The following is a 25,324-nucleotide window of genomic DNA, read 5'->3' as shown; positions in this document are numbered from 1 at the left end:
TGCTAATACTGCAAGCACTGACCCAGAGTTGTGTCCCACCCCAGCACCTCTGGAGCGTGTGTTGTAGGCACCTGTGACTGTGTCCTGCTGGAGTAGCATCATGTCACAGGTCTCTCCTTAACCCATCTGTCCCTTTCCACAAGCGCTTGAGTATTTCTGTTCCATGCTGCTTGGTGTAGCCATCTAACCTGAGCTCTGCCAAAATCACTACATTCCTCTACAGAACTTGTTAGAGGACAATAGAAATTGCGGCAAAATTTGATTCAAAGCTATTGTGAAAGAATCAAACCTTTTATTTCTTTTGTTAACTGTGATGGAGAAATGGATCTCAACTGGTCACTAGTACTAGAGAAGCATTGCGAGTTATTGTCAGCATCACCGAAATGCATTTTCTCACTTTCACGTACAACACTTCATGTGGCAGAATGGTTTGCATTTGCATACCTACAGATTTTGGGTTTGGTTTTTTTTCAGGTCCAACAGGATCCCAAATTGAAAGTTTCTGTATTGGCTTAATTCTGGTTCAGGGGAGGTGGGGAAGCAGTGAACACTGGAAATTTCTTCTTGTCTCTTGTTGCCCAGGAATGTGTTTCTGTGGTTTCCATGTAAAAATGAGGTATTGCTCTCTGAGCAGTCAGAGAAGCTCACTTTTATCTCCCAGGGAAGGAATCTTTCTGATGGACATGTACCAAAGGCACGTGTACCTTACTTATACAAGGAGCTTGTGTTTGCAGAATTTTTGTCAGGAAAGCAAATATGTTCAAGCTCCTAGAAACTGTTTGATCAAGCCTAATTGCATGTGAGTTTTGGCATACAACTTTTAATGGAACATGTTCCTGTTATTTGTGCATCTGTAGTCACAGGAGAGACTGGGCTCCCTTTAAGCTGAAATAAGGAGCAGCGAAAACAGTGGAAGAAAACTACTAAACGTGTTTTTTCTACCCTCACCAAAGAGAGAGTACTCCAGTTAATTACTTCAGGTTACTTCAGCTCTTGGTACTGTGCCTTCTTTGTTATGCTATATGTTTAATTACAAAGATTCCCTTCAGTTTTGAAACAAGTGTATTAAGATTGATGTTTACCTGTTAAAAATTTCTAGAATCTGGTTGAACTGTAAATGAAGAGGTGCTGGCATCTGCTCAGTTTCTAGTTCCTTGGCAGTAGGTGGTCCGCGTGCCACTGCTGCCGTCGTTCAAAATAGCCTCCTGATAACTCTCCAGCTAATTTTGGATACCCGGTGAAGATGCTTCCTCGCTGTTTTCATTCTCCATTGCTCAGACATCTCTGCCAGGCAACTCACAAAACAAACAGCAACACCATGTCAGCCTCAAAGGGTGCACGGTTTAAAGTAAGAGGGCAGGTGATGGTTATAAAAGGTTAGTCTTTAATGGTATTACAAAAGGTAGCTGTAGAGGTTTCCATGCACTTGCTCATTAAAGTATGTAATGCCCTGATCCTGACATAAAAAAATAATTAGTGGGTAATTATTAAAAAAAATTACCTTGTACTTTCCTTGGTGGTGGAAGATAAAGCAAAAATTGGTTTCTAGGCAGGATTTGAAAGCATGTGTGTCCTTTTTTTTTTTTTTTTAAGCGATGGTCAACACAGCGAGACAAGAGTATAAGACAAACTGGGAATAGCTGGTCAACTTAAAAGCCTTGTAGAAGAGAGAGGGCAGAAAAAAAAGTTGACTCATTAAACAAAGCAAGTTGCAGTCTATTCTAATCTTTGTACCTGCAATAAAATTAACAATTATTTAAGGGAGTAAATACTGTGCTGTTGTGTTGATTGGATAATTACAGGTTTAATTTTTCATAGAGAATTGCTTTTTGGTTTGACTAAAGCTCTCTTACCACTGGTGGTGCTCCCCTGGCCAGTCCTCAGCTTGTGAAAGCACTCTGGCAAGGCTCAGTTGAGCCTTGCATGAGGCATGAGGCACTTGCAGAGGATCCTCTATGCAAGCCAAAATTAGCAAAAAAAAAAACCTTTTTGAAGAAAGCAGAATTTCAAAACAGTTTTTGTTTCTGTAAGTTGCTCTGGAATCATGACTGTGTTAGTGAACATATTTTTGAGGGGAATTGGTATGACACTCAAAATTAGCGTATTTGAGATTTCACACATTGTAAATCAGCACAGAATGAATTTAAATGTGCATTTATGTATTTTTAAAAGGCCTGATTGCATCACACCCAGTCTGCTGATTTCTATGCTCTCAGCATTCATCAATGCTAAAATTTCAGCGTCACTGCTTAAAAAAGAGAAGCGATTTGGGAGTGCTTTTTTAGGAGTTTGTTTTTTATCTTTGCAGGGAGTGATACCTCTGTGCTTTTAATTTATTATTCTTTTCCTGGTGGCTTGCCTGTTTTTTTTGTTGGTAACTTTGTTATACAAAAAAGTTCAAATATATCCACCTGTGTACCTATCCTGTGTCTGTTAGATGTTTTTCCTTCAGGGTCTTAAATAATAACTATGTTATTTTTAATAATAGTTCAAATAATTACATACTTGACATTCTGTCCAGAGTTCATGCAACAAGTTCTGGATTTCTTTCCCTAGCAAAATCTTCCACAGATTCTTTCCTACCTGAAAAAAACTTTGGGGTGCATATTTTTACATGTACTCAGTGTGCTGTTCTCCAAGCAAAGAACTTTAAATGTGGTGTGGCAGAAAACGTCACATTCATCTTCTTTCTCTTTGAGCAATAAATACCGGACTACTGCAGTGGTTCTGAATCAGTGTCTTGCAATAAATTAGCATCAAACAGATGGCTGATTTGTTATATCATGAGCTGGTTTTGATGGTACTGATGGATGTTATTAAAGATGAGGCTTGTATAACTTAGACTGCAGTATAAGCTATTTTTGAGTATCTTAGAAAACTTGTATGCTGAACTACTCTGCCATAAATAAATTTCCTTGACGATGAAGACTGTTGCATGTCTTTGTACTTTCACTTGCTAAAAAACCATCTACAACAGTGACTTTTATTAAATTTATTTTTAAAATGTATACTCTAGCAGGTTAATTGGGCCACTAACAGCATCTACACTGAAATGTAGAGAGGATAATATGTTAAGGGCACTCCAGCTATTTTTTCATGGCCTTCTCCACCTATCTAATGCTACACAGCAAGAAAGTGAAAGTATATTGCAAAAAAGTTCCAATGTTGTGTGGATAATGTGGTCGACGTATTTCCATCTGGCAACCAAACATGATGATAATGCTCAAGGTTATCTCCTAAGTGTGTATAGTGGGTTAAAGGGTGAAGGTATTTCCATCTCGTTCCTTCCTGTCAAGCAGCAGCTGGGTTTTGCTGCAGTTTGACAACCTATTCCTAAACCATCAGCAGAGACTGATTTTTCGTCTCCTCGTTGGAGGATGCTACTGGTTGTTACACTGAGTTAATTTCTTCTTGTAGCTCTGTTAGCCGGGAGGTGAGACCTTGGAAGTTATTCTGAGTCTTCCTGTTGCGATATGCACGTTGGTGATGAGACCTCTGAGATGGCTTCCTGTGTGATTCTTCCTCAGTTGTAATTTGTTTCAGGTATGCTATACTAGAATTAAGTGTAATCAAGAGGAGAAACATCCAATTAGTTTTAGCCAACTGCCTTTGCATTTCTCATCCTGTCTAGATTATCAGTCTTAATTGAGGGATGATAAGGTCTTGTTTTTTCACTGAATTGTAAAACAGTGAATATAATGACAGCACTGATGTTCCTGGGATTTCTGAATCAAATAGGGCTAAGAACTTGAGATCACAAGGGCTGCTCCCATAGACACTTCCAAGGTAGCAGGTCTAGATTTAGCACTTGCTGATGCAACGTGTGTGCTGTCCCTTATGAAGCTGAGCCTTGTAGCAAACTGGTGCTACTGACATACTTTGCAGTTTAACTATTAGTTTTATTTTATCTTACCCATGATTAAATGCAATAATGATTGCCATTCACAGGGTTTTCAAGAGACCCTTAGTCTGCAGAAGCTGTGCATTCCTAGATGAGAGTCTCAAGGTTTCTGCTAACTTTATCTGGGTCAAAAAGACTGCCTGGTCTTTATATAGAAATGATCAGGACTGTTGGGGAAAGGATTTGTAGAATAGCCTCTTCCAGAACCCAGGAGTTACTTTTGTGTTATCCTGACTCTGCGGTTTGATTGACTTCTGGGAAGGATAGCTTACAACCACCATGTGTGTTCTAAGGAGCCTGTTTCTCCAGTGCTTCATCTGGCTAGGCAGTTGGTGAAATTCTGCAGATGGCTAACTGTAGTTTCCAAGAGTTTGTGCATATAATATCTCCTTTCTCGTGAGAAGGAAGATTCCTAATTTAGCATTTACTCATGCACTCATTAAAGATGTTGGGAATATTGCCATGGCCTCACTTGGAGCAGAATCGGATCGTTTTGTTCCACTCCCTTCCTACCACCAAACTTAGTTGTAATAGCTTGTTGGAGCATTTTGGTGGTGTCTTAATTGGTGTATTAAGCCTTTTTTTCCCTCAGTCATCAGATTTGTGGTACAAATTACATACTTCATGAGTACCAGTGAAAGAGAGGTGTGAGATCATCTATAGTCCCCTGGCTGGGATTATTTTCCCATATCATTAATTTTGTTCAAGTTTTTATTCTCGGACTCCTCTGAATTTACAACAGAAACTCTCCGGTGACTAATAGCACATTTGGTTTCAGTAGGTTGGGATGCTCAAAATTGATGTAAACTCTCCAACTTCAGAGGTACATGGTCAGGCTAGCTTAACTTCTCCCCCTCCCTCTCTCTTTCTCTCCCCCCCCCCCCTTCCTCCCCCTCCCTCTCTCTTTCTCCCCCTCCCTCTCTCTTTCTCTCTCTCTCCTCCCCCACTTTTATCTTTCTCCTCCCCTCCCTCTCTCTTTCTCTCTCGCCCCCCGCCCTTTTTGCCTCCCACACAGACTTTCTAACATGCTGGCAAAGCAAGTATTTGGACTTTTACCCATTCTCTCACTTTGCAGTAAAGAAACATTCATTTTTCCAACATTAAAAACTTGGCCAGAAAACCTGGCCCAAAAAGCTTAATGTTTTGAGCAAATGTTTAAAAATACCCTCTGACTTGGCTGCTCTAAGTAGCCTGAAAGCACTGTTGTCCACTTGGGGAGACAAATTCTTTTTCACCAAAAAAACCTAAATAAAAAAGCTAATACTGATACAGTAATATTGATAGCAACAAATTGAATTTGGTTATTTCAAATGTTACAGAAATAAATCTGAAGCCATAAGGAATAATAAGAACAATTACATCTTTAAGTAAGCTCCCTTATGTGTGGATGTTGCAGGGGCAGAGGGCAGGAGGTGAGAATTGTAGCAAATACGGAAAATAATATCTGTTTATCTTAGATCTTGTCTGTTCCCCAAAACAAAAGGGCACATTTTACTAAGAGTAGTACACTGTGTGAATCTTACTTGATTTTTGTATCTTGTTTTTGTTTTAAATTGTGTTGCTGTTTCACACCATGTCTTCTGGGAGATCTGATTCAAGGGAATACATCTTTTTTTTTTTAGCTTTCTCTTCTGATAAGGGTGAATAGATTAACATTTGACTCTGCGTTAACTGAAGTGCTCTTTCCTGCCTCAAAATATGACTTCACAAATGAAGGCAGATCAAGAAAACATAGGTTTTAATAACATAAGTACATAATAAAACATAGGTGGTAATAAAGTTCCGTTGTATCTGTGCATGTCACTATTGGGCATATATGCATCAGTTAACAGAGAACTGACTTCAGCAGAGAGAAGTCAGGTTCAGTCTGTGTTTCATACTTTTGTGCTCTGTGTGATGAGTGATGATGTTATCCTCTGTGTTGCTAGGGTAACCCAAAGAAACAGAGAGAAAATACAGCAAAATTTCAAAAAGGAAGCATTATAATTTTTTCAGTGCTTCTTATTTGCTTGTGAAATATTTTGCCAAAATATTACTGAGAAAGCCCAGTAGTCCTTTAAAGTTTTTATTCCAAATGTAGAGACTAAACTAAATGGTGCAGTTATGCAGTAGTGATTTATTTCTACTTAACAATAAAATCCAGCATCACTTTAACTTGTTTCCAAAATCTTTACCATGGAAAAAACAGTGCTTACCTTGTACCTCTGTTGTGTCATCTTCACTCTGTCCATCTCTATAAATAAATCCAAATTCTTTCCAAAATCCTAGCTCTATGACACTTTCCCCAAAGCTGTGCTTTTAGTAATTCCCCTTTAAACTGCTATAGCATTTATTCTTTAATAATAATGACATAAGTTAAGACTTAAGAGACGCTAGGGTAGACACTGCCCCAACTCTTTGTCCTCTTGTACTATAGTTTGGCCAGCACTACCTTGGAATTGCTCTAGGGGAAAAAATGAGCCATCAGAAATCTGTGCAAGTGACTCCCAAGTGCTGCATATCCCACGTACCCCCAAAATGCAGGGGGTCGGTCTCGGGAGGATATACCCATCCCCATGCTTACACCTGGCATTATGGGTCTTGGCTCCCCTGCTGAGATGGCGACTGGAGTGGACTAAAGTCTGGATTGCTTCCCACTCGCAGGCCATGGATGGGGGTCTGTAGCTTCTGCTGCGAACTCTTAATGACTCACCCCTGCGCTGAATTGTTTTCAGTGTCTGCGTTAGAACAACAGCAACCAAGCAGATACCTATTTGGGCTTGTGAAACTTGATGCTAGCACAGGCGTGAGCATAGCAATACCCAGAATAAGTTGTTCTCAGTCATCTTTTTTTCTTTATCAGCGGATATGTTTGTTGCCAAATATCCGGTATACATTATGCAGTGGAGACATGAGTTATTTTTTTATCTTTTTTTTGCACACCACGAGAAATTAAATAAACCTCCTGAAGTCACGATTGAGTTATATAAGCTGTGGTAAACTGTTTTGCTTGTACACAAGACACTTGTACATCATTACCTGCTTGCTTGACACAAAAATAACAAAGGATTACATTTACCAAATCTTTTTTTGGGCAGGGACCAAGGGAGGAGATAGAATGCGGGAGGTTTGGGTTTGGGGTGTTTTTTCCCCCCCCCCCCTCCTTTTTGATTGTATAGGCTATAAAAATCTCTTTGTCTCTCTGAGCAAGCAAAGTTGTATAACCTGACAAATTCTAGCTCTTCCCAAGGGACTGGCTCTGAATGATTTATCCAAATTGAATGATTGTATTAATCCTGGGGGGTCAAGGGTAAGAGAGTGCACGCAGGCAGTTGCTATGGAGTAGTTGGTAGATGGAAAATTTTTTACCCTAGCTTACCTTGCAGTAACTTATTTATCCATAACTGGAGTTGGTGCAGAGGTGTCTGAGAGATACTTTAAAGGGAATAAATGAGTCAGTATTGAGGGATAGTCTACAAAATAACCTCTCATGTCTGTGTGCGAGGAGAGGGGATGTTGAAATACTTCAGTTAGATGTAAGAATAGGAGTAAAAAGGACAGCAATTTTCGAAATACTTAATTTAATAATGGCAAAGAGGCATCAGGCAATAACAAAGTGAATTTCAGTATTGTCCTGAAAAAAATGCTAACTGCGAGTTGCTATGGTTGCTGAAGCTTAGCTAAAGCAAATAGTATGCCTTAATAATTTTTTGTAAAATGCTGTTGAACTGTTTCTGTGCATCTTTGTGTATTTTGTATATATTTCTAAAAATTTACAGCATTGCACTTAATTGCATATTTTGATACATATTTTTCAGAGTGATTCCCCAGATAGACCAACTGTTCCTTTTGGAAAGAATGGTAGCACAAGCGTGTGTTCCCCGTATGGATTTCTTTTCAAATTAACCTACAAAATTTACACAAGATGGTCTAGTTTGTTGGGGGGGAATGAAGAGAAAAGATCTTCAAAACTACATGAGTTTGTGCAGGAGAAGTTAACGTAGATGGCGATCCTGATGATCAACAGGATGAGCTCTAGTCTGTTGATTTTGGGGAGGGGGGAGTGTAAATTCTGAACATTTATAGGAGGTACAAAGAAGAAAAAAGGTAGAAGTGGTAACATATACTATAACCCTGATGCCAGGGTCAACTGAATTATGTACGAGTCAAAAAAAAAAAAAAAAAAAAAGGCGGAGGGGGGCAACAGGGAGGTAAAAGGAGGAGAGTTGGAGTGATCCAACAAAGTGATATGCTTTATCTTATAAAGATAAATATGCTTTAGAAGTTATAAAAATCTATAGAGTGCATAAATAATGATATGATAGCTTTCTATCTATCTAAATTGCTGTGTTTAAGTTTTTGTTTTTCTTGAAAAGCAATTAATCTCACCTCTGAAATTCAAACATCCTCTTGAGCATGAAAAAACTTCTATTTCCTTTGAGAACTCCTAACACTCCATGTGAACTTGAAGTCAACTCCGCAGCTTCTGATTCTTTGTGCAGAGAGTCACAGAATCATAGAATAGTTTGGGTTAGAAGGGACCTTTAAAGGTCATCTTGTCCAACCCTCTTGCAGTGGGTAGGGACATCTTCAACTACAGCACATTGCTCAAAGCCCTGTCCAACCTGTCTTGGAATGTTTCCAGGGATGGGGCATCTGCCACCTCTCTGTGAAACCTGTGCCAGGGTTTCACCACCCTCATTGTGAAAAATTTCTTCCTTGGGTCTAGTCTAAATCTCCCCTCTTTTAGTTTAAAACCGTTACCCCTTGTCCTATTGCAACAGGCCCTGCTAAAAGTCTGTCCCCATCTTTCTTATAAGCCCCCTTTAAGTACTGGAAGGCTGCAGTAAGGTCTCCCTGGAGCTTTCTCTTCTCCAGGCTGAACAACCCCAACTCTCTCAGCCTTTCCATCATTTCTTATAAAAGTCAATGTATGTTCTCATCCTTTTTGGCCAATAGATAGGGCATGTGACTGGTGACTTTCAGAAATAAAATGTCCGCTATTTATTTTTGCCTAGATACCAGTCTAGACCTGGAATTTAAAGTAACCAATACTTTAAACTGGTTGAAAATTGACTGGAGAAAAATTCTAGATTTGCCCTGGGAAAAAAACCCAAACAAAACAATCGAAGAAATACGCAATTTAATTACCTTTAATTAGTGAAGCTACTGATTTTTAGGGAGGTTTAGGAATGGAGTAGTTAAGAAAAAGACACAAAAAGGGATCAGTCAACAAAGCTACACTAAGTATTACAAACACTTTAATTTTCTTTTATATACCTTAAAATTTGAGTAGGAAGCTGCAGGATCCTATCAGTGTCCTCTTTTTCTGCAAGCTGTTGCTGCAGCAATGCTCCGTTGTTGTTCTCCTGCCCACCCCAAGCCAGTGCTGTGAGGAGTGCTCAGGTTATCAGCCAGGCTCCTCTGCACCGGCTTGTTCTTCTGGGAATGGCTTTGGGGGTTGTTTCGGGGTGTTAGTTTTGTTTTTTTATTTGACAGGTATACCTTTTACCCTAGACTATCCTGAATATTAGTTTTCTCTTTGGGAGAACCTGTCAATTAGACTGCGATACAAGGTAGCTGGCAGAGATGGACCACCCAGGGAGGGGTCAGAAAAGATGGTGAGGAAGTGGATATGAGTGTCCAGTAACTTGCCAGGGCTGATGCAGGTTTCTAGAAGAGCCTGTTTTTGTTTTGATAAAGGATATAAGAATAGCGTGGAAGCATAATGAGCGAGATCAGCAAGGAACCCCATGCTCAAGAGGCAGTATGAAAGGACGTGCTCTGAGGCGATGGACGGGGACGCATTCCCACGGAGGGTGTTGGCCGGCTGCGTTCCCTCTCCGCCTTTCCCCTCTTGGGCATCCCTTCTCCACCCTTCAGCCCATTCATTAGTAGGCGAGGGTGCAGGGTGGGGACAGGCTGCACAGTCATCATGGTCCACAGAACTTCTTGCTGCCAGCAGAGGTTTTGTAGAGGCATGGAGAAACGCTTTCTGCCTTATTTTATACCTGACTCTGTGCTGTTACAATGTAAGTGGCACGGGGTCTGGTGGATATGTTGCTATGGAAAATACATGTGCTTTTTATAGTCAGGTAGAAAGGTGCATTTCCAAAAGCTGTTCTTGAACATTGTGGCCATAACCTGACTGTTTCATTTCCAGCAATCTCAGCAGTGAACTGTGGCTCTTTGGGTTGAATATCAGCCCGGTAAGAATCCAAGTCGTGGAGGAATGTCCTCATGTTTCTGTACCCATGCGGCAGCCCCATCTTCCACTAGAGCCTTTCTATTCTCAGCAGCACGTGGGAATTCAGTGAGATCCGATAACTGCAATATTAATAGCAGTTGAGTAGGTGGCCAAAGAGCTTGAAATTTAGCACAAGCCTGCTGCTAGTTGGACAGCCGGTGTTTGTCTCCTGCGCAGCATACCTCAACGGGGGTGGAGAATCCTTCAAACCCGCCGACATCCTTGTCAGAAGTGTAAGTGAAGCTGGTCGGTGTCAGCCTAGATCTCCTGGAGCTTGGTGAGGGGCTCGGGAGAGGGCTTGTTTTGCAGCCTGCTGATCCACTCTGGCTCCCAGGCTGGTATAAGGCTCTTCCAAGACCTTCAAAAAGGCATATGGGAGGTGGAACCGCTGCCTTGGTGGATAGAAGTTCAGAAGGAGAGCACTGATACTTCTTTTTAAACAGAAATTCATTCAAGTCCTCTGTTCATGAGATCTATAGTACAGAGGAAGGGATGGAAAACAGATAGCTTTGGCAGCTGTTGGGATTTCTGGAGTATTCGTCACCAAGGGAAGGGTTTGGCACTGGGCAGGGTGCATTTGTCACTGGCACATTCCTTTCTATCAGTGGGAGTGTCTTTGTCCCTTCTTTCTCCCTGTAAATGGGTTCAGATTTTTCTTATCTCTTTTGGCATGACCACAGGGCCTCTTCTCAGCAGATAGCCTCCTCCCCTAAATAAGAGTTATGCTGATCTAGTTGGGGTTTTTTTTTTAATCGTAGATAGATATCTATATTTTAAATATGTTTCTATATGAGAAACAGACCTTCAGAAAGCCACACTTTCTGAATGGGGTGCTGTAAAACCATCTTCCAGAATTTTGCTCAGACTTTTGGTATCTTGGATTTAGTCTTGAGTTCCATGTTGATGTTCTCCCTGGAAAATAACATAGTGAAGTGTCAAAGTAGATTTGACTTCATGAGTTGCTAGTTGCTGGAATTTAATACATATTAGGATGTGGGGAAACCAAACCATATAATGTGTTAGAAAAACGTAATCCAAACTATTGACTGTATTTGTTAAAATTTTTGAAGTAGGTACTTAAAATGCATTGCGCTTTTGTAAGGAGGCTCTGGAGAGGTGTATGTGTAGGTGTCAGCATTGCCAATATATTTTATAACTGGTTAAAGTCTAGCTCATGATTTCTTAAAGTACTGCAGTCTGCTAGCTGCTGTAAGGTATATGACTGTCTTGTACAATTTTTTTTTTTCCTTCAATTTTTAAATACCTCAAAGTGCATTGAAATAATACTAGCAAGCTTTCCTTGCTCATTGGAGCTAAGCGTCAGTAGATGAAGGGGAAGCACAGGGTGGCTCTGGCTGGGATTTTCATCACGCGGGGACTCCCACAGTACTGGCGTGTGTAGCAGGGTCCTCCTCCACCAATCCCCCTGCCCTCTCCCCTGCGGCAACGCATTGCCGTGGCTTGTATGAGCATGCTATAAAACAGATGAGTGAGTGAGTTTGGGGTTTGAAAATGCGTGTTATGAAAAACCCAAGCAAAGCAATGGGCACAGCCTGCTGGTCAGGGTGCACAGCGTGGAACCACAGCGTGATTCAGAGTTGTGTTGGCATAACCACGGGGGCAGCAAACAGGAGAAGCTGGAAGGGAAAGGGAGACCAGGAAATCTTTAAGCTAGAGCTGCTGCCAGAGCCTTTGTATTGTCAGGCTAGGGCCTTGGTGACTAATTTTGCTATTTAACCTTGAGCAAACAGCAGAGCTGAGGATAAGTTCCTTGAGCTGTGGCTCAGCCTGCTGATCTGCCGTGTCACTTCACTTTATTCTTGTGGGGTGGTCCTCATCAGAGAAACAACCGTTGGTCAGTGCTGGCTCTGTGTAAGTGATGTTTGTGAACATGCGTTGTGTTCAAACATAATGGAGATATTTGGTCTCTAAGCATATCACCCGCTAACAAGTGAGAGCTATTTCTGTCTCATTTGTCTTTTTTCTGTTTGCTAAAGGATTGATGTAGATGAGATGATTTATACAGAAGGTATTATTTCTCCACAGGTGGTTATTTCACATCTTTTTTCATCAGTTTTCAACTTGGAATTGTGCAGTTTGTTTCATAATTATAATAACAGCTCTCACATATTGTTATCTCATGGCTTTCATGCTGTGTTTGATAGCTGTTTTCCAGGATGGATAATCTTGAAGTTGTACATAAGCTTTTATTGAAACTACTGCCAACAATTAAGATGCAGGCTTTGTGAATTAAAACTTGTACTTTTAAAATTTTGAGACCCCTTTGTTATCTGGGGTTTGACATAGGGTTTAGGTTAGGTAATGCAGAGCACCGGAGTTGCTTTTCTTTTAAACTTCAGAATGAATGCTAGAAGGCTGAAACTGGCAAGAGCAGACAAAGCATTTAGAATAAAATTCTTTCTTCAAGATCTTAATCCACTCTCCTTAGCAGCTTCTTTTGCTTAGTTCAGACACCTTTGGCTAAAAGAAGTTGCATTGTTAGTGGAAGGAGATATGAAAACTTGTGGGAAGACTGAGAAGGTAATTTGGAAATTACATGAAGTGGTTTAGTAAGCGGTATGGCATTGTCATTTGGACAGGAACTCACTTCTTGCAACAGATTATTTTTAAGATGCAGCCTTGACTGCGCCCTCCTGAGCAAAGCAGCAGCCTGCTATAACTTTCAGCATAATGGCATTCATTGATTCAAAACAGAAATTAGGTTACACAGAACAATATTTTCATGAAGAATATAGTCTGAACTGACTGGGCTTTATGACAATTTTGGATGAAAATATCAAAAAGCAGACATCTTTCATAGTTGCCCAATGCAGGATTAGTGTTTATTTGCATTGATGAAGATACTTCAGCAAGTGGGTTACCCTTTCAGTTCCTACAATAGCTTCTGTAGGACAAACATCTCTACAAGCAGTTTTGTGTGTGCACTTTAATGCTATAGACTTATGTTCAAAACAAGGTTATAATTGTTCAGGAGTGTTTAAAAAACTTAAAGGCTACATTGCTGAAGTTCGTGCACTCCATCTTCTAACTGATTTCTTCAACTACAGTGTGAGGAACTGAGTGTTTCAGCCCTGTGTGTTTAGAACCAGGCTTGAGAAGGGGAGCAAAGGCCAGAGCAGGAGCTTGCTTTTGGGTAGCAACAGGTTGTCAGAGAAGGTAGGTTCGTGTCTCCTCTCACAGCAGCAAAGAACTTGCTATGCTTGAAGTTGGTGCCTCTGTCTTGTTCCCTGCTATAAACTGTAGTTGTTCAGAGCTATACGCAAGACCCCAGTTGAATTCTGTGCATAGTACTCCATAGTATTTACATTTTGATAACACTTTACGAAGGCAAAATTCTATTTTAATATAATTATTTCATTTTGTGTTTTCATTTACTGCAGTTGAGTTAAAATCTTGCTTTTTCTTATTTTGATGCTTGCAGCAAAAAGTCATTCCTCTTAAAAGCTCTTCAGTTTGTATCACACTTCTATCCAATAGATATTTGCCAAGATACTTTAAATGCAATATACTGGAGGGTAACTGGACAATGGCTTGTGCTTGTAAGCTCAGAATGTGATGGTGAGCTTGGCCAGGTTGTATATATAAAAGGCTCTGATTTCACACGGAGAATGGTAACAAGTGGATCCAAACTGCCTCTTCTATAAGTTCCATTCCTTAGAGGAGAAGCAGCTGTGAAATTTGTAGGTGACAAAGTCCTTCCAGTAAGACAGCAGCATTGCTTCTTCATTCAGGATTTTCTTTTGGCAAAAAATTATATACCTTTTTTTTCACAGAAATTCTAGGACAATACCTTAGTCATCCAGAATCCTCCTTTTTTTCTCTTACTTAAGGGCCATCAAAGAATTAATACATGCCTATATAAATGAGGAACTGATTGCTCTAGATTAGCAGATGTTTTCTTATTTTGTTTTTTCTTCTGGTTAGACTACATGAGGCGTGAAAAGTTGCTTAAAGGGTTTAAAGACCAATAGATGTAGTTAAGAGAAGGAGAGAGTAATACAAGTGAAGAAACCTTGCTCACGGAGAGTAAACAACTTGTCCGTTTGCTTCTGTTGTAAGCCAAGCAAGCACATGAATGGAGCATGGTCTCTCATTCAAGTGTGTGGAATATTTCCCTACCTGTGTTTTGGGTCTCAACTATGCTTGTTAGTTTACATGAATGTCTTACGTATTGCATTGTTTATAGCCCAGGTACAGAGGCCTAGTGTATTTATGGTTATTCAAGTATAGAAAATACATTAAAATACAAAAAACAGCTGAATGTTCCTCCTGTTGCAAATGGTTGACCTGAATGACCCCAGAGAACTCGTGGAAAGCAGAAGCGGACACCATCGTGTTGAATCATGTAGCTTTGCTCCACATGAGTGTTGGCAACCTCTTGGATACAGGCTGCAGCTAACTAAGGGCAGAGTTTTTCGCTGCTTGGTAGACTGCTAAAGTTTGGAAGCGAATTTTAAGGCACCCTTACCAAGGGCATGCATGGCCTCTGCTTTTATAATTGCAAGTAGCGGAAGACATTCAGCCCTAACGACAGGCTCTTAGTCCTTGAAACTAAAGAATGTAAACCTTTAAAATGTTCTGTCAGGTGTGAGGCATAATGCTGATACACACCACTACAAGAGTAATTTTCCATCCTCTGTTTGGGAAACCAACCTGTCCCTAGTCAGCACATTAAGTCACGGCCATGGTGTGTCCTGCAGCATGGACATTGGAAAAGAAATGCACGTGCTAAAGAAAAGGAAGGGGAAATTTTTTTTCAAAAATAGCCTCCAGTGAAAAAAGAACAATGTGTTTTGGAAGGGGTTAAAAAAAAAAAGTGTAAATATTTCACCTTAAAGGAGAAGGGTTCCTTGTTACCTGTGAGGAAGAGGTCACTGACTAAAAAGCCAGTAGCATCTCTGGCACATGATGTTAAGGGAGCTGCAGGTGGGGATTGCGCAGGTCTGATCCACCTCAGGGCTTTGTGTTCCTGGCAGCCTGATTTCTTTACGGTGCGGGGGACGGGCAAGGTGCACTCGAACTAGAAAGAAAGAGAAGGAGGGACGGTCTCTGTTCCTGCTGGTTGCCACGTTGCTTTGAATATTGTATTTCTGTCAAGAGTGCCGTCTACACGGACCAGGCCCTGTCATCATTTTGCTACCTCGTAACTGTCCCCAAACGGTTTATTTTACCTTTTCCCTGCAACCTTTGACTAACTTGTTCCTAGGTGGCCATAAACAGGATAGGTGACCTGATGCACCCATCGTTGGTTGGACCTGTTACGGGGCTCTGTGTAGGTCTTTCTGCCGTCGTATGTTAATTCATGGCTTTTTTTGCTTGAACCCCTTCACCGTCCTGTGTGTGAAGCTTGCTGCTGAGCCACCCCAAACCAACAGCATCTGGGGGCACATGAGAAGTGGTTTCAATGTATTCAAGCCGTTTGCCTTTCTGTAACTGCTGGCAGTGCAGACCGGAGTGTTGTGCAGCTGCTGTCTGATGGCTGTGGACATCTACACCTAAGGAACTGAGTCTGTGGTACCCCGTGTTTGGGAGGCTCCCATCCAAAAAGTTTCTTCTTCTTGCTCTTAAGATGAGGAGGAGAATAGGACCGCTGTGAGCATGTGTTGGTGCGCTTCCAAGATGTGCCACAAATTGACTATATATTAAAAGTTTACTAATGTTAATGATTGCATATTTATTTAATATTTTTTAGAAACTCATATCTTGCATAAAAGCAAACCAAACCTGTCCTTACAGCCGTACATCTTCTCCAGATGTCCCAGTTTCAGTTGTACATGTTTTTTGTCTGAAAAATTCTTCTGGACTGAAGCGTCCTCTGTGTCTGACGCAAATATTTTTGAAAACATAGTAAATGCAGGGAAAAAGTAACAACTGAATCTGCTTTCATATAGAACTGAAGATCTTCCTGGCTAATAGAGACTATATTTCCCAAAGTCATTAGCTTTTTTCCACTTTTATTTTGTTGGCAACTAAAAACCTTAGCTAATTAAAAAAGCCTAGAGCTGTTAAGAGTACCTCTCAAGTCAGAAACTATAAGAGATCAGCTACTTTCTTGCTTTATATGTAATAATTGACATAGTACAGAGTTATGCCTCTGAATTCAAAGTGTATTGCTTTATTCCTTTTGGAACAGTCATAGTTGCATACTTTATATTGGCCTCTAATTGGGCTTGAAACCTTTTAAATCTTGAATAATAATTAAATTTTAAGTCAGATATTTTAAAACTTTTTGGTTTGTTTTGTTTTTCTCACTCCCTGCCCTGCTTCAGACCGGAGGAGACCAACAGAAGAGTGAAGAATGTAAGACACACTTACTTCAATGTTTTCTAAAACAATTTCACACTAATTCTGATTAAATACTTTCAAAACACTTCTGTTTATGGCACTATCATGTTTATCTTAGTCTTTAGCTGTTCATTTATCTGATGATAAATGTTATCTGATGCAAATTAGTGCCATCTTGCGATGATCTCTATGCAGCTTACATTTATTTGGGAAAGTAATAATTAGAAACAGTACTTATATCTGCTTACTTGAGATACATGATATGCATCATAACACTCTTTAATTGGTTTTGATGGAGATCATAGCTAATACTGTAAACAAGATTTTACAATTCATTGTGGAAAACATCTCTAACAGCATGCTGAGATTCTTTTAGACTGGTGCATGGTATGAGGAGAAGGTAATGAAGTTTGTTTTTGTTTGTTTGTTTTTAGGTTTTGATTACATTATACTGGCTTGGGAGAAAAGCTCAAAGTAACCCTCATTATAATGGTCCTTACCTCAATCTTAAAGCATTTGAGAAGTTGTTAGGACAAGCATTGACTAAGGTAAGGAACCCGAAAAGAATGTTAAACAAATAGTCTGAATTTTATAGCTTGCTGTACATTACAGCATCAACTCTAAACAATCTTTTGGGGGATTAGTTTTATTCTTAGTTTGGTTTTATTTGTTTTGCTTGCCATCAAAGTCCACGTGAAAGGAATGATTTTTAGCTTACACTGGTGGTTCTGCTACCCATACAGTCACGAAATTCAGAATCCACCTGCTCTTATTGATGTGGTAGATTGTGAAAAGCCTTGTCTTGATTCCCTTTGGCTAAGATAGGAGAAATTTAAGACCTTGTGTTTAATCTCCTATACAAGCACTTGCACCTTAAATTATTGCAAAAGTCCTTTCAAAGCTTATTCTCATAGGCACTTGAAGAGTCCAGCCACCTGAACAGAAGTGGCAGGGATAGTGGGTACGGTGACATTTGGTACGTTGACCGGGGAGAGTCCTTTTCATCTTCAGCTAGCCATAAGAGAGACGATTCCTTCGATAGCTTGGACTCTCTTGGTTCAAGATCCTCCACAAGCTTTTCATCAGATATAACCTTGAAAGGTGGCAGTGAAGGTATGTTTTTTCCTCTTTTAAATCTTTTGTTAACATATGTCTTATGAGTGTGAGAGAAGACAATGTTTGGACCTAGTACTTCGGGTGCCCAGTACTTTAGAGTTGCCTTTCAAGCCAATTTGTTTTGCAACTCCTGCAGTTGCGTTTTGCTTAAGCAAATATTGACCTTTAACAGTTGGTAGAAACAAAGCAATGCTCACATAAATTTTCCTAGGAAGTGTTGCTGGGACTCTTGCTCCCACAGCCATGTTAGGGTGTGTGCATATACAGGGTATTTTCCCATAGATCAGGAAGGGAAATTGCTAGAATTCAGATCCTGATGGGATCATCTAAAAATAAACATTTGCAAAAGTCCCCTCCCTTGTTCTTAGTGTGGATATGTCAAACATCTATGTCTTCATTCCATTTGTGAACATTCAATATTCAATAGGATTTTTCCCACCTAGGTTAAAAACTGCATAGTAGTTGTTATTTTTGATAATTTGTCGTGGAAAGAAAGTTTTTGAAATTGAATCCCTACAGCTGTACTCTAACCTGTATTTCTTTCCCAGTTTTAAAAAGCAATACTAACTTGTCATATAACTTAAAGTTATAAAAATAGTGAGATTTTTTATTTTGTACCACGTGAATAACAAAAGCATTGAGCTAAGACCACATGGAGCATTTCTGATCTGAGCAAAGCAACATGTAGCCATGCTATATATGATGTACCCTACTGGGTGTTAATCTGGTGAGATGAGCATGTTGCTGTGCTATTTGCTGGTAACTTGGCTTTGCTAGTAAATTTGAGTAGCAAGTATGTTTTTAATTAGAACCTTTGATGCTGTTTTACATCCTCCATCTAGAGGTTAGTGCTTTGTTTCCTGCAGGGAGCAGCGATAGTGAAAGAAAGGAACAAATGTAGCAGGGGCATGCAAACCAAACTCAGCTAATTGGATCTTACCTCAATTTCAAAACAAACTTCTAAAAATACTTCTACTACTATCCTGTCAGTAGCTCAGCAAGTTTGCAGCCGTAACATCTTGAATATGGAGTTAAATTGATTGTAGATGATTTTGGTGCAAGTTTTAACTAGAAACTTGTGTCTAGAGAATAATGTTTGTGCCGTCCCTTTTCTCCCCTTTCTTCTAAGGTTGCGACAGTGACACAGACTCAGAACTGCCTTTCAAAATGCATGACTCTCATAAAGATGACAGGTCTTACCGCAGGATTTCTGTGATTGAACCAAAACCTACTGCTGACTTCAATCGCTTCTTACCCAACAAAAACAAGCAGGCAGCGTATGTGCCAGCGCCCTTAAGGAAGAAGAGGACAGAGAAGAATGAGGACAATAGGAGGAGCTGGGCAAGTCCTGTCTTCACTGAGTCAGATGGAACATTTTCAAGGTACTGATGTGCAGTCTTAGTTAAGCAGACTTTGGTTTAGGACTTCTTAAATAAATGATTTCTTTATTAGTTAAAGAAAAGCTACTGTTGCTGCAATACAAAGTAAAGTATTTGTATTTCATATTTTAACGAGGGGGATGTGTTGGTATGGTTGTGTGGTTGGGTTTTTTGGGGGTTTGTTTTTGGGGTTATTTGGTTGTGGTTTTGTTTGGTGGTTAGGGTTTTTTTTTTGTTTGTTTGTTTGTTTGTTTTTTACTTTGTTCCCCGTAACTAGTTTTCTGATGTTTGAGTAATGTTTTGAGGCTGGTCAGACTCCAGAAAGAAGGTATTTAAATGATCCAGAATGCAGGTTCAAGATAGCTAGACGTACAGTTTTAGTTTCTCATTAAAGCCTTCCAAAATCTATGGTGATGAATTTCAGTCATCCGGCTTCTCAGTGCGTACACATGAGATTAGTGGGTAGTTCTTGGGTTTAATCACTACCTTCACGACTTCACTGTCTTCATTTCTGTTCCTGTTTTGGTCAACCTCAGTGGACGTGAAAAGAATCCCGTAGCTTCCTGCCAAAATAGCAGAGCAGAGTGTGGGCTCACAAACCCAGCTTCCCTCCAGATGATCTATGAGTATGCCAGTGGCTCTGATTCAGAAGATGAAAGAAGGCTGCCCGACGTGGTCATGGATGACTTAGCGAAACGTAGATTTCTAGTCAAAAAGAGCCCTGTAAGCTCTGCTGCACCTGGACATCATTTCATGTTGCGCAATGACTCTCCTAAATCTTGCTCCCAAGAAAGTTATCCAGCTGGTCCACTAGCTGCAGTGCTTGAACCACTGAGGTCAGAGATACTAATCCAAGATCCAGTAACTATTGTATTACCTAAATTGCAATCCATAAATAACTACATAAAGTCAGTCTTCTAATCGGCATTTTAACACAGCTGATAAATTGTTGTGCCTTTTCTGTCAACCTTCATATTTTTGTCAGAGGTGATAGGATGCTGATATAACCATTTAACTTTTTTTTTTTTTAATATATTATTATTTCTGGTGCTGCAGTGATGGAATTGAGAACTAATTTGCTTCATTCACAAGGTTGAACTCCTGAGCCAAGAAGCATGTCTTTTTGCATTCTTTATGTCAAGTTGCTCCTAAAATATCTTAACTGATTGGGTATTTTGAACAGTAACCAGAGGAGGCAGAGACAGTTGGATACTAAAGAGGAAAACAAACCAAGAGTTAACATTCCTTCAGAATTATCTGGCTGTTTTGATGAGGATGAGGAAGAAGAAATAGGCATCCCAAACATTGAAAAAGATGATCTCTATTTTCGCAAGCTAAATTCTTCAGCGGCAAATACAGTTGTTGCTTTTGACAAATTTCTTCCTAAATTTTGGACTCCAGAAGAAGAATTGCTATGGAAAAAAATCAGGAAATCCTCTTTCAAACCCTGGTATAAAGAGATTCAAGGGTTCAGGTGCGTTTTCATGCATGCGCCTGTTTTTCTCCTGTGTGCAAAACCTCTAAATAAGGTGTAGTTATATGACTTTTTTTTTTTTATTGCCAGTGTTTACTTTTTTCCCTGGAAATAATTGAAATATTATTTTCATTACTGTTGCCACTGTGCATGTTACTCAATGAGTACACTTCGTGTTTTTTTTCTTTCCCTCTGCTCATTCTTTGTGCTGCTGCACAGCAGAAAGAAATCAGATTCTGAGGATGAGGAATTTGCTTATAAACAAAGCTCTTCCATTGTTGCTAATCAACCAAGACCAAGTTTTGACTGGAACAGCAGTTGCAGAAGGGATCAGAGCTATAAGCCAACTGCTGAATATGTGGGAAGCTCATTGTCACAGATTGCAGAAGGAAAAATCTTGGAGGCTTCTGATCAGCCCAGGTTGATATTCCTGCATGAGCTGTACTCTTGCTGCATCAAAAAGCAATGGCTGGATATGCAACAGCTAAATGAGTTTAAACCACGTCCTGTGATGTCATGCTTTTTTGGTTATTACTATTTTGAGTTTGTTTTGTTGTGTGTTTTTTTTTTTTTTTTAAATGTAGCTGTAAGTTGCTGGTCTTCTGAAACATGTAAATGCAAAAGCATAACATGCTTTGTAGGGTTACTGGCTTTGTGTGTGGGCATGTAAGCGTGTGGTTTCTGAGCAGGTTAGTATGCCGTGATACCTTTACATTGATTGACATATGCTGTGCTACAGTTAGTGGTGGTGAATGCCAAGTGGTGTAGTTGTACTGCTTGGGATGCTGCAAGTCTAAACCAAATGTATATCGCAATACATTGTGATCTGCTTGTCTCTTGCTAGTTAATGATATTTTTACTTCCTTCCTTTTGTTTTATATGCTTCAGTCAGTTTTCGTTACTTCAGGCCCTGCAAAAATACTCTGACTACTTGTCTTCTGAAACGAAGACCAAAATTGATCCTACTTCTGGCCCTAGGCTCATAAAATGTAGAAAGAATATTTCCTTTGTACCAGGATGCAAGCAAGGAGACATGGAAAATGGATATCTGTATCCAGATTTAGAAAATGATGACTTGTTTGTTCGGAAAACTGGGGCTTACCATGTGAATCAAGTTGTTCTCCAGGACCCCCGGTATTTAAAAAAATTCTCTGAGCAGGAGCCTCCCCTAGAGGGTGAAATAATTCTGCAACCCAGAGATGGCCAACCTGTGATTCCAGATTTGGAAAAGGATGACATGATTTTCCGTAAAATCCTCTCTCAGAAAAAAGAAGTGCCTTTATCAGGTGCTCCAGACAAGTATCACCCAGCACTCTTTCCTGACCCGTGGAGTCTTCCAGAGGAGATACGGTCCAAATTTCTATGCTTACTTGAAAAAACCACGACACTGGAGGAAAGGAAGAGCAATGGCAGAGTGCTGTCACCATCTTCCCGCCATAAGAAGGATGATATGCTGACCCGCAAGATTGCATCTTGGAAGGTTGGAAGCAATGTCCAGCCAGTAAATTTCATCCCGGGTCCATGCAGTGAAGAAGACTGGAAAAAGTGGGAAGCAATCAGGGAGGCCAGCAAAGTTAGACACAAGAAACGGCAGATGGTGGAGAGGTCAGGTTGTGTCCTGCACGGATTGTGCTTGAGTGCAGCTGAACCCTTTCCGTTCAGAAAAGCATCATCTTGTGCTGAACCATTCATAGATTGCCAATCTGCTATTTGTTTGTGGCATCCTGGACAAGCTTTTTATTTGCTTTGAATAGAAGCTCATGACTGCAATACCATATTTTCAACAAAAAAATTACAATGTTTTCTAGTTTTAGGCTGCTATTTTAGTAAAAATATATTATTGTTCCTTCAGGCTCAAAGATTCGCATGAGTTTCTTTCCCTGGTTGAACAGGAATAGTGATTATTCAAAAGACTGTGGAGGCTAGAAATATTTTTCTTTTTTTCCCCCATGTAATTGGTAAAAATATTTCTGAATTACATGAATGCTTTAACGACAGATTCTGGAAATGGGCATTCTGATATTCTTGCGTGCACCTAAGCTTGAAAATGCTTGTAAACTGTCCTTCCACAATTTTGAGATGATTAGATGAGGTGAAAAAAAATAGTGTTGTTTTGCCCGCCCAAAGTCATGGTGCATGCAAGGTGCGTGTCCATATAATATTAAATTCCACTGTGACATATTTTATTCTGCCAGTATTTTCTTCCTGCTTTCATACAGTCCTGATTAATACTTTCCCATAATCCTTTCCTGGTATACTAAAAATTTCTCTTCTCTGTCTGCATACTGTTTTTAACTATTTCCTAGCTCTCCTTTGGATTTTGTACTTATTGGGGAAGAGTGGGATTTCAAATGTTTCCTTAGCTCTGAAAATACGGCATTGCAAGTTGCAGTTCTCCCAGCTGTGCATTATTACTTTGTGACTAAGGCACTTCCATGTTCCAGTTGATACTTTGATGTTGCTGCATTTAATTTTTAAGCTTAATACTGTTAACAGAGTGCGAGCTTCACTGAGGACTATTTCTGAAATGCTTGAAAACATTTCACCTTTTAAGAATTCATTCAATAGAAGAAAACACTCATATTCAATACTAAAAATCCTCTTGAATCACACTGGATGAATTTGGTCTCCACTTAATGTGCTAAACTTCTGTATATGGCCTTTTATTCTTATCCATTCTAAGTATTACTTTCATTTAGCATCAGAGATGGTTGAAGTAACAAGAAAACAGCCTCTGTAAGCTAGGCTTGTTATTTGGGCTCAAGTTGGCATTATAGTTTCTTGAAATGAGTATCTTTTGAGCATCATGCTTTGAGCATCATGCTGTTCAGCAGTGCTGGAATAAGTGATGTAGAATTAATACAGGGCTCTATTCATGCAGTATTGCTAAATTGGAAGTGTTGGAAACTTTCAGGCAGCCTTGTTCTGTCAGTTTTCCACCCAACTTGCACATTATGCAAATCCTGGTGTGTTTTTTGACTAGTGTCAGATCTCCAATGTGTTATTCCATGCTGGCTGATCCTCAAGCTTTCCGTTTCCACTTCACTTAGTGAGAGTGTTGGTGTACTCGTGGTGTTAATGTTGTTACGAATATCAAGATACTGAATCTTTTCTTTTTTGATTTCTGATTTCTCAGACTGTTTCAAAAGCTTTCTGATGAGCAAGGGTAAGTTTTATAAAAGCTTGAAAGATCATAACGCTATTTTTGCCTCTTTACGTTTTTGTGCATGCACAGTAGCTAAAAACTCATGCTGAAAACAACTTGTGCATGCTGCTTTGTTGTTCTGTGCTTGGGCAAGTTACATAACAAATGTAAGAGACTAAAAGCTACACGCCTGGCAAAAGCTCTCTCTGGCATCTAGGGTATCCAAGTTATAGTTATCAGGCACTTTGAAAATCATCTCTAATATTTTATTCCTGCTTGAGTGAAATACTTGGTGTTCTGTATTTAAATTAAGTTTTAAAACATTCAGAAATGTAAAGGAAGATTAGTAAATATTTTATTTCAAAGGCTGTACAGCTTGAATCTGAAAATAATTAATGACATGGTATGTGTCATGGGGTTGGTGAATGTTCTGTCGTTATTTTATATGCTGCAGGTTATTGAATCCTCGGTGATAAACTTACTGGTTAGTGCCATGTGAACTTAGGCGTTGTTTATGATGCACTGTGACTCAAAGCGAAATATTTTTTCCCACTTACTGTGTGATGGCATGTTAACTATTTGGTTATGCGTGGTATTCTATTTTTTTTTTAATATGTACATTTATTTATTTACTTATTTATTTTTACCCTGAGGCAAAACCTGGTAAGTGAGTAAACAGCTCCAGAAAAAGCAAGAAATGTTCCAACAGAAGCTAGATGTTAGGGGAGGGAGACTCAAAAGGCTCAAGTCACTCGTTAGATTTTTGAAGTCAAGACTAGAATTGAAACTAACATCCTTGGTATGAATATACCTGTACTTAGCATATATTGTATTTAGGTTTAGATATTCCTATTTTGTTGCAGGCAGATATAGAAACTGGAGAGAAGGAAAAGGAAAGCCTAGTCATGTAAGTTTTCTTGCACTCATCTGGAACAATTTTGATACTTATGTACAGTTCGGTTACCCAAAACTATTCTTACATGTGATATAACTTAACCATAAAAAAAGTGAGGAAAAGAACTGTACAAGAAAAGTTTCTGCAATAATGACCAGGATATTTTTGCTAAATTTGGCATTCCCCCATTCAGAAAATAGACAAGCAAACAGGTATAATGAGCTAATGCCTTAGCCTTTATTTCTAGAGGCCAAATTCCAAAGTCTTAATGTTACCAACAAAAGTGAGTTGGGCCTCTTGGGAGGAAGTGAAAGAGTCTGGTTTGTTAGTTCAGAGCTCTTTTGGTATGTAACAGATTGATTCAGCACAGGGCCTCGCTCTAGTTTTGGTTTTAACCTGATTTTCTATTGTATCAGAGAAGTGCTGCATTTTTAAGTCTTGCTAGAACTTGGTTACACACACACACACCCCCATACCCCCCCAAGTCATTCAGATTTTGTTTGGATAAATGCAAACAAAAGTATTTTTGAAAAAAACAAATCAAAAGCCAAACAAAAACCAGAAGCCTAGCTTTCCTTTTATATTACATCATTGAGCCTTATGATGAAACACCTGCATTTTGCTTGGTGTCTCAGGAGCTTGTGGTCAGCTCTGAGCAGGAATCTTTTTCCTATACCTAAATGAAAAGTCCTGTTACGTTTATCACTGCAGTGTGAAAGAATAAAGTTATTCTTTAATAACTTTATTAACGCTAATAAATAAAGTTTAAAAAAAATTGGATTAGCGGTTAGGGAGAGAAGGAAAAAAGGCATAAAAGGTGAGCTTTGAGGAATTTAGATTAAAGCGAACTAGCCAGTAGGATTTCATGGGGGAAAGTTGTAG

General features: G+C 39.6%; 1 protein-coding gene across 1 annotated transcript in view; it reads left to right on the top strand.

Moving 5' to 3' along the window:
• LMO7 (LIM domain 7) overlaps positions 1 to 25,324 on the top strand; it is a 130,416-nt gene that overhangs the window by 71,207 nt on the left and 33,885 nt on the right. The window contains exons 5-13 of the mRNA XM_082013629.1: positions 16,418 to 16,448; positions 16,868 to 16,981; positions 17,348 to 17,546; positions 18,679 to 18,931; positions 19,465 to 19,764; positions 20,112 to 20,402; positions 20,622 to 20,822; positions 21,291 to 22,007; positions 23,539 to 23,568. Coding sequence (XP_081869755.1) covers positions 16,418 to 16,448; positions 16,868 to 16,981; positions 17,348 to 17,546; positions 18,679 to 18,931; positions 19,465 to 19,764; positions 20,112 to 20,402; positions 20,622 to 20,822; positions 21,291 to 22,007; positions 23,539 to 23,568 — 2,136 coding nt within the window. The remainder of the gene's footprint in view (positions 1 to 16,417; positions 16,449 to 16,867; positions 16,982 to 17,347; positions 17,547 to 18,678; positions 18,932 to 19,464; positions 19,765 to 20,111; positions 20,403 to 20,621; positions 20,823 to 21,290; positions 22,008 to 23,538; positions 23,569 to 25,324) is intronic.

This window comes from Phaethon aethereus (genome assembly GCF_964289735.1).
Source record: "Phaethon aethereus genome assembly, chromosome: 1".
Lineage (NCBI taxonomy): Eukaryota > Metazoa > Chordata > Aves > Phaethontiformes > Phaethontidae > Phaethon > Phaethon aethereus.
The sequence above is the reverse complement of the archived record's forward strand: the minus strand, read 5'-3'. Positions and strand labels throughout refer to the sequence as shown.